This window comes from Sinocyclocheilus anshuiensis, unplaced genomic scaffold (genome assembly GCF_001515605.1).
Source record: "Sinocyclocheilus anshuiensis isolate Anshui unplaced genomic scaffold, SAMN03320099.WGS_v1.1 scaffold694, whole genome shotgun sequence".
Lineage (NCBI taxonomy): Eukaryota > Metazoa > Chordata > Actinopteri > Cypriniformes > Cyprinidae > Sinocyclocheilus > Sinocyclocheilus anshuiensis.
In genome coordinates, this window is record NW_015542477.1 from 2764993 (window position 1) to 2777725 (window position 12733).

At 35.3% G+C, this 12733-nt stretch overlaps 1 protein-coding gene across 16 annotated transcripts in view; it reads left to right on the top strand.

The window, feature by feature from the left end:
* The window catches only part of LOC107693969 (disks large homolog 2-like), a 210592-nt gene that overhangs the window by 193506 nt on the left and 4353 nt on the right, over nucleotides 1-12733 (top strand). For 11 of the 16 annotated variants that reach the window (XM_016493567.1, XM_016493574.1, XM_016493580.1 and 8 more), the window contains 2 exons: nucleotides 5943-6119; nucleotides 7184-8187. In XM_016493567.1, coding sequence (XP_016349053.1) covers nucleotides 5943-6119; nucleotides 7184-7283 — 277 coding nt within the window. In that variant the 3' untranslated portion in view covers nucleotides 7284-8187. Of the gene's footprint in view, nucleotides 1-5942; nucleotides 6120-7183; nucleotides 8190-12733 lie in introns of those variants that run through there. The other 5 variants (XM_016493573.1, XM_016493578.1, XM_016493579.1 and 2 more) reach the window with 3 other exon arrangements.

Genomic DNA, 12733 nt, shown 5'->3' on the forward strand with positions numbered 1-12733 from the left:
TTTTTAAAATCAGAACAGATTTTTATAACACTTTAACCAAACAGTGGACGGTAGCCATTGACTTCCATAGTATGGATTCTACAAATACTCATACAAATTTGGGACTAGGGCGAGTAAGTGATAGCAGAATTTTATTTTTTCAGGTGAACTGTCCATTTTACAATAACAACACTATTGCAAACTGCTGAGTTCCCATATTTACATTCAGCAACTTGGCTGATCCTGATAAAAAAAGTTTGTTACTGCTGTTTTGGTACAAGAACTTTACTTGAACATGTCATGGACTAATATAAGTGTATCTCAGGAAAAGAAACTTGAATATAAATATACAATATGGCCCCTGCGGTATACTATACTTTAAGAATTCTGCAGTTGAGGAAGGAGAAGGTTGTGAGGCAGGAGTTTCCACAAAACTGTAGAGGGAAACAGAAAATTATGACAAAAGTATAATTTCCTGTTTGCCTCCACTGAGTTCTGATGAGATGAATGCAGAGGTGTGATCGCTGTTGGCTGCAAACTATGAATAGAAAGCACATGTCAATGTAAAAGCAATGCATACACAACTCCATTCACATACTGACTGAGTTAGGATAGGATATGAGTCAGTTATTGAGTGATTTTCCTCAGTCAGCATGTTTCGGTGTTTCTGTCACAATGAATCAACATCACAATTTCTTAACGCGGAAGCATGCGTCTGTGTTGTGTGTGTGCACTGCTTATTTACCTCCTTGAAGCGTTCTCGGGAGTCTCTCTCTTTTTCTGCAGTAGCATTTACATGTAACCATAACAACACCCTTCCTCTGTGTGATCGGAGAAGGAAATATACATCTCTTTATCCTGCTTATTATGCAGGAAAGTCCAGCGCAAATGTAAATTTCAGAATATAAATTGCACAGATGTCTGGTTTGATTTATTTAGCGAGAAGTTGGCTTTGATGTGTCTAGGGACTGTGACAGTGAGAGAGCTAGAGATTCACTTATTTTCTTATAATCCCGTGAATATTGATATTATGTTTGTGTTTTTAGTTTAATTTTCCAGATATCCACCTTGAAGGTGGGCTCTGTTGACTTTGGCCAGCAAACCACCCCCAACAGCAACTTCGCACTAACAAGCACCTCTCACATTTTCTTCACAAATTGTAAAAATGTATAATCACATAAAATCTTCAGTTGCTGTAATGTATGTAATTCATTCTTGCAAATGTCAGCTCGGGTCCTGTTATAGCCCGGGCTCTTATCGCTATGAGGCCGCTGATCTACACATACAGATTCCACTCCACTTTACTCTCAGGGGGCTTTTAAACACCACATTTCTCTGTAACAAGTAAAAGCACCACATTATCTGCACCTTTGCCAGCACTCTGACACTTTCTTCTAGTTTGCGTGTTGTAGATGTATTGCTTTTTTCCCCCTTTTGCCATGCTGATGGCTTCAGCTTTTATCTTACTGCTTAGCAAATACTACACTCATTTTTTTTCAAGAACTGAGGCAGCACTCTCTCTTAACAAATTATGTTACAGACATTTGCTGTAGTGGAAAAATGCTGTCCACCCATGGATGTACCCTTTTCTGCTGAGCACTGTATATTACACACATACTGTACCTGTACTGTTTCTCTTGCAGTTACACAGAGATTCAGCCCTGCAGCTCTACTGCAAGACCCACACAATAAATCACAAGAGAAAATCTCTCAGGGGCGAATTCACTAAAGAGTTTTGGCAATTTTGCATGCAGTATTTCAGTGCAAAAACCTGCCCTAAGCCAGACTTAAACTGGTGTTGTTATTGTTAACTGAACCTGTTAAAAATTGTTTCACTAACTGAAATAAAAAAACTAAATTAAAATTGTAATTTAATAATTAAATAAATTAAAGTACTAAAATTGCTACATTGTGTGTAAGTATATATAGCCAAATAAAAAACGAATAAAAATTACAAAAACACATAAAAATGCAAAAATAAAATGTTTATATAAAAGCTCATTCAAAATATTAATAAGTGCTATAATTGTATATAAATAATGCTATAAGATACAGCTTTTGCAATACAGAATGTTTGCAGATTGGTTCTTTCATCTGGTAGTTTATAAATCTGTTTCATCGTATGTATCGGCTGAATGCTTTAGAGACAAGAATATGTTATTTTTATTATCGTAGGGGCACATAATGCCTGCAGAGGGGAGAGAGAGCATTATTCAATATGTGTCATATGACAGTAAATTTGAGTTTTTGTCAGCAGCCTGCACTAACACATGCTGTTTTTTGGAAGTGTCTTGAGAAGCATCACTGCCATAATCATGCCATGGAGAAATTAATTCACAGTAATAAGCTGAGAACCTGCCAGCATACAAACATAAAAAAATATTATTTATCTCAACTGTACAGTAGCTTGCAGTTTCCATAGCAACCTTCTTCATTGGCTTCTTCAAAGTCTTCATTGGCCGATGAGAGGGAACATGTGCTTTTTTCCCTAGGCATGTGTTCCAGTGTGTGTGTTTATTTTATCCTTTAATGAAACAAGGATTAACGAGGACATTGAAGACAGCACTTTATTTGTGTATAGTGTGGTGGATCATTTCTTTTTGCACTCAGGATGGTTTGTAATGGATCTGTTTATTTGTTTATGAATAATGTTGTACCAAAGTGACCCAAATGGAGCCATTTGCACCATCACATGATTTTTAGAGCGTTTTCTGCTAAAATACAGCTGGAAGTGCAGATTGTTGTCTTAATATTGTGTTTGTTGTGGAATAATGCATGCTTGTGAAATTACATCTGTGAGATTGAATGTTTCATCCATTAGAGCAGCATATGTGCCAGCCATTATGTGCAACCCATTCATTTTGTCATGCAGGTACTGTATCTGCTCACAGCAGTGTAGCTTGTGTATCTTTTTATTGATTTCATCCTTGGGATAATATTGATCACAAACACAATATACAGAGAAAATATTTATTTTTAGTTTGTTATATGTTTTATGCTGTGTAATGTTAGATACATTTTACTTGTTTTGGGAATTTTTAATCAAGCCTGTGTATTTACTTCCATTCAAAGTTTTGGGGTTAGTAAGTTGTTGTTTTTTAAAAAAAAAATTATATTTTAAATAAATGTTTACTGCTTTCTAAAGGATCTGCTGGATAAACAGTTTCTGAAAATACAGCTTTTTTATCACAGAAATAAATTCCATTTTAAAATTAGGGCTGTCAAATCGATTAATCATGATTAATCGCATCCAAAATATATATATTTCTTAAATATATACATGTATATGTATGCATTTATAAATACATATAAATATACACAGTACACACACATATTATGTAAACAAAAACTTTTATTTTGGATGCGATTAATCACAATTAATCGATTTGACAGCCCTATTTAAATATATAAAACAGTTATTTAAAACTGTAATGTATTTCAGTATTATATATCGATTATTGATTGAATACTTCCGTGTTACTTTTTTTTACTGTATTTTTGATCAAATAAATGCGGCCTTGGTGAGCATAAGAGACTTACGAAAGAGACTTTCAAAAACATTAATAAATCTTATCGACCCAAACTTTTGGTAGTGTATGTAATCTAACTTTTCATGAATCATTTTAATCACAGTTACAATACTTACCTTTTTATATCCAAACAAAAATATAATCTATTTTAAGATATAGACATGAACACTTGATGTTCATCCTTTGTTTATTAAATTACATTATTAGCCCCTTCATTGATTTTAGGCCAGTTTTGTGTTGTTTACATCTCATTTGTTGCATCTGCATCATAGCCTTCCTTTCCAAAACAGATGCGTTACAAAAGGTAATATAAAGCAGAGGTGATGTGAGTGCTGGCAGTGAACAGAGAAGATGCAGCTAGTGTGCTAGTATTACCTGTTTTTTGTTTGTTTGTTTGTTTGTTTGTTTTTTGTTCCCCAAACCCTCACACTTCTATTCAGGAGAGTCTCTTCTTATATGAGAGCTTTTATCAGGGCTGAATATGCAGAAGTGCTGTTTAGTGTGTGGTGTCATTGCAGCATTTTAGGAACAGCTTGTTCTAAAATGATAAATGTCTTTAATAGATGCCTATTATTTTTTTTTTTTTGTTATCGGACATCCACATATTTATTGTGTTTACATTTAGATCAAGGGGTCAAAGTTTGGTTTACTTTGGCTTGCTTACCCCCCAATTGCCTCGATTGCCCTTACAATTTTTGTAAGCATTTGCCGTTAGGAGGTGGGTGTCATATAGTGGGCCTCCTTGGTTTTCACCCAAACAGAATTAGAAACCGTATAGACAATAGAAAGAAACATGACACGCAATAACTCTGATTCAGCTTATCGTAGGTCTGCATTGAAGCATTTCGACTAGGCTTGCAGTGACTAAATGTACCTGGAGGAAGGAGTTTAATGGGCATTATTGCTGTTATCTCTTGTATTGTGTACTCAGTGGGGCAGGCCTATAGGAGACCGTGGCAGCCTGTCTGTTCTTTTGTGTGTGGATGCGTCTCAGCTATAGTGCTTCCTTTTAATGTGTTTCACCGCTTGATCATCCACACAGCCCTGCTGGAGGTAGATAACAGTGAAAACAGCATGGCTTTAAAACTGGAGCAGGCAAAATTTTGAGAATAGAATCGAAAGTACAAAAACAAAACAAAACAGCTATTACTTGTCCTGCTTATTTTTGAAGTGCATACTCAAGACACCAGTGCACATGCTTCCCTCAAACGGTTCAGGTTAAACTCTTCTATTCATTTGGTCTTTGTCTACATCAGCAGTGTAAAATCTGTTTTTTAAATAGAGTGTTTATGTCTCTTTCTAAGGGTGAGTACATGAATCATGGTTATTCTTGAAACACTAGCCTGTTTCTCTTGATAGTGCTCCTCCATATGAGGATGAATGAGAGGTTTCTTCTGTCGCCTCATAGTGATTCACCCACTTCAGATGGCAGGAGTGCGTAGTAAACTGTGATTGCCTTTGAAATGGCTTCGCATTTCTGATCTGTGCTTCTCACTTACCGGAGGTTTTCTATTATGTGAAGGAGCTGAGATTTCTCACTCAAAATGATGTGAAATATATCATATAAATTTTGAGGTTTGCAGCATTTGAGAAAGACCTGATTTCCCTGTTTACACTGTCAATCAAGTTTAGGGTCAGCAAGATTTCGTTTTTTGAAAGAAGTCTCTTATTCTCACCAAGGCTGCATTTATTTGATCAAAAATAATATTTATATATATATATAGTGATATTATGTGATATTATGTCTGTTGTTTATAATATTTACATATTCTTAGTATTTGCAGTCTATGTTTTTACTTTTACTTCTATTCTGTAGCAGAGAAGAGACAGGAAATAAGTAGAAAAAAAATTAATTGTTCAACTGTTTAATTTTTAAAAACAGACCAAATAATGGCGCACACAATTTAAAAAAAACAATGTGTGTCACACATTCTTCAGAAATATTTCTAATATGCTAATTCGATGCTCAAGAAACATGTCTTATTACTAATGCTGAAGTCAGTTCTGATGCTTAAGATTTTTGTGTAAACCATGATAAAAAAAAATTCAGGATTCTTTGATGAATATAAAGATCAAAGGAACAGCATTTATTTGTTACAGCTTATAGATTTACAAAGCATTGGAATGAAACATTCAGTTGTTTTTTAATCAATCATATTCCCATCGTACCATCATTCTACACAAACACACACAGTTATGAGGAGTGTGTGCTAATCTATAATATGTGCTGACCGTGGCTAGTGGCACTTGTTGTACCTTTCACAGCTGTATCTGCACATGCTGCTTTACAACACGTTAGCCATTACTGCCAATTCAAGACTGTTTTAGTGACAGACGGATGCGAAATGTTGCGTGAATGTGTCAGGTCTGTAAAACTGACATTGTGTGTGTGTGTGTGTGTGTGTGTGTGTCTCTCTCTCTCTCTCTCTGCAGGGCTCTGTTTGACTATGAGAGGGCGAAGGATAGTGGTCTGCCCAGTCAGGGGCTCAGTTTCCGATATGGAGACATCCTCCATGTCATCAATGCATCTGATGATGAGTGGTGGCAGGCCAGGAGAGTGACGCCTGAAGGGGACAGTGAGGAGATGGGCGTCATCCCCAGCAAGAGGAGGTGAGTTTCATGCTGAATCACCTACACGACTGAAGACTGAACCTGTGACCAGTGCAGATTTATTACCACCTTTTAAGTGTTTTGTGCTACCTTTAGTAACTTAATAACCACAAACCACATCCAACCTTACCTTTTTAATAAGAGCTGTCAGGAAATGTAAAAATACGATCAAATTAATTGATATGCCAAGTTATCAGATTAATCTCAGTAAATTGCATATATCAATATTTAGTTAATACAGCCACCTAAATTATGTTCATTAATTCTTAAAAAATGTAACATGAGTACCCCCTTTTTTAAGGTAGAGTGTCAAGTTAATATTTTCACTGAACTGTATTTTTTAATACAGTTAATTGAATAAAAAAAAACATGTGACAGCCCTAGTTCTAATTGTTACCCTACTGCCCTATATTTAAGTTTGCTCTTTAAAGGGAACATAAAATGGAAAACAGAATTTTCTTTCCTCTTCTGATATGAAAGTGTTGAATACACCATGTGAATAATAAGCAGCAAAAATGGGTCGTTCATTAATATTAACCTATCACATTCTTGTCTATTAATTTCTAATCTGTATTTACATAAAGAAGTCTTAAATGTAAAGCAGCAACATTCTGTTTGATTTGACATATCAGGGGAAAAAAATGTTCATGTAAAACAAAATTAGGACAAAAAAAAGTTTTGATTATGGTAAGATTTTTTTATGTTTTTGAAAGAAGTCTCTTAAGTTCACCAAGGCTGCATTTGTTTAATCAAAATTATAGAAAATATATAATATTGTGTATTTGCCATTTAAAATAGCAGTTTTATATTTAAAAATATTTTAAGATGTAATCTATTCCTGTGATGGCAATTCAGTCATTACTCCAGTCTTTAGTGTCTCATGATTCTTCAAAAATCATTCTAATATGCACGATTTGGTGCTTGAGAAACAATTCTTATTATTATTTGTCGAAAACAAACACAAACGTTTGTGCTGCATAATATTTTTGTGGAAACCATAGGAATGTAGTATAAGTACATTTGTGTAGAACATTTCACTGACTTTGTCTCTATTACTGTGGCAGGGTGGAGAGAAAAGAGAGAGCTCGTCTGAAGACGGTTAAATTCAATGCAAAACCCGGTAGCCTCGATTCTAAAGGGGTAAGTGTTCTATTTGTTGAGTGATTGTGTTTAAAATGGTTTTATCAGTGCCAACATCCCAAATTCTGTTCGCCCCAGTTTTCAGGTATTAGCAGGAAGGGCCCAATGATTTAATGACAGTTTAGACAGTTCACCAGCAGCCCCTGTTGTGTCTCTTCACTCATCTAGTGTAATATCTGTCTGTCTCTTCCCTTTCTTCAGTCTATCCGGCTTAGTTTCTGTCGTGCCCTGTCATCTTGAATTTATTTTCCCATTTCAAGTTGTGCTGGTGGGTCATTGAGTCAGTCAGTCAGAGTGAAAGTGTGTGTGTGTGAGACTCAATCCTTCTGCCGCAGTGTGACAGCTCACTCTGAGCTCTCAGCCTCAGTACTGCAGCGCAGCTCACAGAAGCAGCTTCAATATTACGTTTGTACATAAATGTGTCTCCTAATGCGTCTTTTATGAGATCAGTATTGTAAGGTCATCTGTAGTAAATATTTCTTATGTTTGTGTTTGAGAGGTGAACTGAATAAAACCGAAGGATGTAGGGTGTATTTTTAGTTCGGCACACAACCGCAGCGCTGTTCAGATTTTTAGCCTTATGATTCCCGCTAGTATCCATAGCAACATTGCAGCCGGGCCTGCAAATTTCCCTTGCTTTCTTGTCTCTTGTTCCTCTTTCTTTTTTTTCTCTCCCTCTGTCTTTTGAAGATGGGAGAGGGGTGGGGGTGTTGGCACTGATGGATTACTTGAGGATTTTGTTGTGTGGTTTTGTCTTGTGTTAAGATGCACCAACTTGTATATGTATTATTTCAGGTTTATGGCTCATAGGATTTCAGTGTTGATTGAAAATGCATTGATTATATGATTGTTTATGTGCATTATAATAGAGAGGATTAGCATAGTTATGAATATTCTCTTTAATCACTATCAGGGGTGCTATTGGTTTCATTCTTACACTGCTAAAATATTTTGAAAAAACACACAAATACACACAAAAGCACTCAAATTAAAATTGTATATTTATTTTATTGCTAAACATTTATCTGTGAATCTATGTCTGGGTTATATTTTACCCCAAGATCATAAGAAAAAATATTTATTTTGTTAATGTTAAGACATTTAAGCCTATTTTTAGAACCATTGACATTCTTGATAATTAAGCATAAAAATTCAGATTTTCATTATTATTATGTAAAAAAAAAATCTAATTCTCATGTCTGGATAATTTTTTATTAAAGCATTAATTAAATTCAGTAAAAAAAAATAAAAATACTACAATGATGTTTACATACAACCTAAACCTAAAAATTCACCTTTTTTGTTGTTTGTTTCCTATTTGGTTTTGCATTAAATAAATGACTGTTGGATGGAAAATAATTTCAATAACATTTCATAATGCAAAAAAAATATGGTCCTTAAATTAATGAATGATCCTTAAATAGGCTTGATTTAATATAATTCATATTCATATAATTGTTTGTTTTGTTTTTTTTTTAATTTCGTGGTAAAGGATGATCTGGACATATTCTAGTCTGGTTTCACCATCACAGATTGTAATTTATCAGGAAAATTACATTCATATGAGGCAGCGTATTGACCTCAGGTTCACCAAATCAGCTAGAAAATCACATTTAAAATCACCTCAGTCACATATATGTTACCTCATTTATTTTTCTTTGCAATTCATAACCTTTTTAAGAACAATTCACCTTCAGAGCATCATAATGCTACACACAAGCAGCACAGATTTTGCCCATTTGATCAGCATGGCACCTGTCCTGCATGCTTGTTTTTTTAATATGAGTATTTTATTTTTATTTTATTTTTTTTTTTTTTTAGTCCCATTTGCCTTTGCATGTCAGAACAAATCAGAATATACAGTTCTGCTTATCTAGGTATCTAGGTTACAATCTAGTCTTTTGTGTTTGTCTTTTATGATGTCTCTGCAGTGCTGTGCCAAATGTTGTCTTGTGTTTTGACAGTGTTTTTATGTTCTCATCAAAAAATTTAGCCAACACAATTATTGAAATATGGTTTTAAGGGAATACACATCAGTCAAACGGAATATTTAACACTATTCTCAATGAATTAATATGTATTGTGCCAAGATACAATACGTAGAGAAAGGAAGCGGTAGTTGTTCACAGAAAACAAAGCCGATATATAAGATCAGAATAGAGGATATTTCTTTTGCATTTATCTCTCTTCCTCTGTACTGGGTCCTTAATTTAATCTCCTTTTTCAAATTTTATTTTATGCTTGAAACTCAAGTCTAATTTTGTCCAATACAATAACTTAGACTGTTAAAATTTATAGCGAGCCGCTGATAATAATCTACAACACCCTTGAAAACTAGAACGTACTACTATAAGAAAAAGTTACTGAGTAACCTGATGAACTCAGGTCAGTTTTGTTGGAGATATAGTACCATACTCCAGCTCCAAAACGTTAGCTGTCAGGTTTTGTACTCCTCTTGCGAGTGGCAGGTTTCCAGACTGAGTGTGAATTCAGCTCTCTGGATGAGCTTGTCACTTTGGACAGATTAGGTTTTGCTGTGTAATTGTCATATTGCATGATGCTCATCTAGACAGCCATCATCAACATAATGAAAGATGACTTGTTTGTTTCCCCGTTGGCCGGTAAACAAGATTTGTGGCTTTTATTTAATTTATTTTGGAAATGGACTCACTTGATAACACACTGATGAAAAATGATATGTGCTGTCAGAAAGAATCATTTACAGTTTGTTTGCTATGACATGCAGAAAGATACTAGTTTTAGCCATAAACATTTCAGTTACATTTGAGCAAACATTTCATTAATGTGAATATATATACACTACTGTTTGCGGTCATTTTTTATTTTTTTTTATGAATGAAGCAAGGATGCATTAGGTTACAGTAACGACATTTCTAATATTACATTTCTAATTCTCTGGTTTCTATTTACCAGAGAATGTTGGGGAAAATGTATTATAGTTTCCACAAAATTATTAAGCAGCACTGTTAATAAGAAGTGTTTCTTGAGCACCAAATCAGAATGATTGCTGAAAGATTAGTTGACACTGAAGACTGGAGTAATGGCTTCTAAAAATTCAGCTTTGCATCACAGAAATAAATTAAACGTTTTTTTATTTTTTTTATTTAAAGGGGTCATATGACGTTGCTAAAAAGAACATTATTTGGTGTAATGAAATGTGTTTATGTGGTTTAAGGTAAAAAAAAAAAAAAAACATTTTGCACATACTGTACATTATAGTTTCTCCTCTATGCCCCGCCTTTCTGAAACGCGTAAATTTTTACAAAGCTCATCATTCTGAAAAGCGAGGTGTGCTCTGATTGGCCAGCTATCCAGTGTGTTGTGATTGGCCGAATACCTCAAGCGTGTGACGGAAATGTTACGACCCTTACCATATGATGCCGTGTCCCGGCACGACAAGTCAAAACCAATAAAACCCATTATAAACGAGGCATTTGTTGCATCCAGTGGTGACATATTGATTATAATGACTTATACTGTCTTTTTACGCGTTGCGTTGCATCGCCATATGTTATATGGTTTCACATGGTAAACATAAAACCATGTCTGCATTTGTGATCGGAGAAACGACAAACAACAAGCGCTACTCTACACTGCTCAAAACTCGCGTTTGAATCATCAGTGGCAAATTCTTTAAATATGAAAGCATACTTACATTCTGTGAGTCAGCATTATTTGTCAGAACACAGGCATTGTAGTCGACTCTCCCAGGAAACAGTCCTCGTCCTCCGTAAAATGCGTTGCTCACATCTGAATATTTGGGTTGAACTGTTCTGGAACAGTGTTGTAAATACAGGCGTGTTTAAACTAGGCGTTTTAGGAGGGTGTGGACCAGTCTTAACTTTTACAAAGAATATCTCTTTGGGTTTGAGACTTTAGTCTTCGCAAATTTAGGGATCTTATCTATTCACGAATAGCTTGTAGCACTCCAAAGAGAAAGGAAAACTTGAAATCGCATGACCCCTTTAATATTCATATTTTACAATATTACTGTTTTTACTGTGTTTTTGATTAAATAAATGCAGCCTTGATGAGCATAAGAGACAAAAGTCACCATGTCCTTCATGTGATGTTAGTAGAAGCATAATTCTTAAGTGTGGGCTCTTATAGCTGGCTTCATATCAGGGTCAGAGGGCAAAGGTCATATCCAGTCTTACAATATAATGTATGATCTGTCTCCACCACAAACTCCAGGCATTGATCAAACCCACATAACCTTGTTTTAAAGTCTTCTTAGACGCTGTCTCCTCAGCTTGGCTTCTATTTAATGCACAGAACTCGTCCTTTCCTGCAGAACTCAAACGAATATACAACTCAAGCTCTGTTCAAAGTGAGCTGCCTTGTTGCTTATTACCTACATAGACAGCTGCCTTCTAGGAGGACATCCTAAAAAACATTATTGATTTGGAACATTATGCATGACCAGCTATGTGAGACTCAACTCCCAATAATATTTTCATTTGAGTCTGGTGCTAACAATAGAGCTCCACTCTAATAAGCATAAAGTTAGCACATTTCATTATTAGTTAAAAGAATTGTTTTTAATTCTACATTTTATTCATACTATAAAGTGTTGAATAAAATGTTCATTTATAGTCAACATTTTTCTCACCTCACCTGCTTGAATTGGATCAGTAATACTATAAACATGCAGTGTTGCCTTTAGAATTTAGCCAAACAAGAAATATTAGGAGGCAACAAAGTTAAGTTGCCTACCTTTTGAAACAGCTTTTTTGTTGTGAGTCTGCAGTTGATGCCTTAAAATTCTGCCTCTGTGGGCAGCTCATTAGGTTGGTGAACAGAGTGTGCTTCAGAGTGTGCTTTGTGTTTGTAAGGCTTTCAATGGACAAAATTCATTCTGTTTATGGCAATAGCTACACAAATAGAGGCCATCTAGCATTTCTACAGCTTCTAAATTGTTCTGGGTAAGAGCGGAGCACTACACAAAACTGATTTATGTGTGATTCATTCTCTATAGTTTAACCACTGTCAATGAGAAAAATGGAAGCTCTGGCTCAGAATAACATGCAATCCTATCTGGCTTTGAATCGATGGATAAAAACCATATTGTGTTCCTGCGGCAACCTGCTTCTGTTCGTCCCAGGGCTAAAAATAAACTCCTCTGGCTCTCCAAGTCCCTGTGTGCGCAGACCACCTCCAAACTAGCGTCACTTTGGACTTGCGTTTCCATAATTGGACTATTATATTCAATTAGTATTGCCACTGTCTGAAACTTCAGTCTCATCCGTGATTAAATTGCTTTTCTGTTGTCCATCATTGCCCCAAAGCCTTTCTGACAATCCCTTTAATCTCCCAAATGAGCACTAACTCAATTTTGCCACTGTTTTTCATTTTTCTCTTTTTTAATGCAAATGTCCTTGTGAACAAGTACGTTATGACATTACATGCTCAGTAACTCATTTACACATCCACTTGAGCTGTGCTCTGAGATG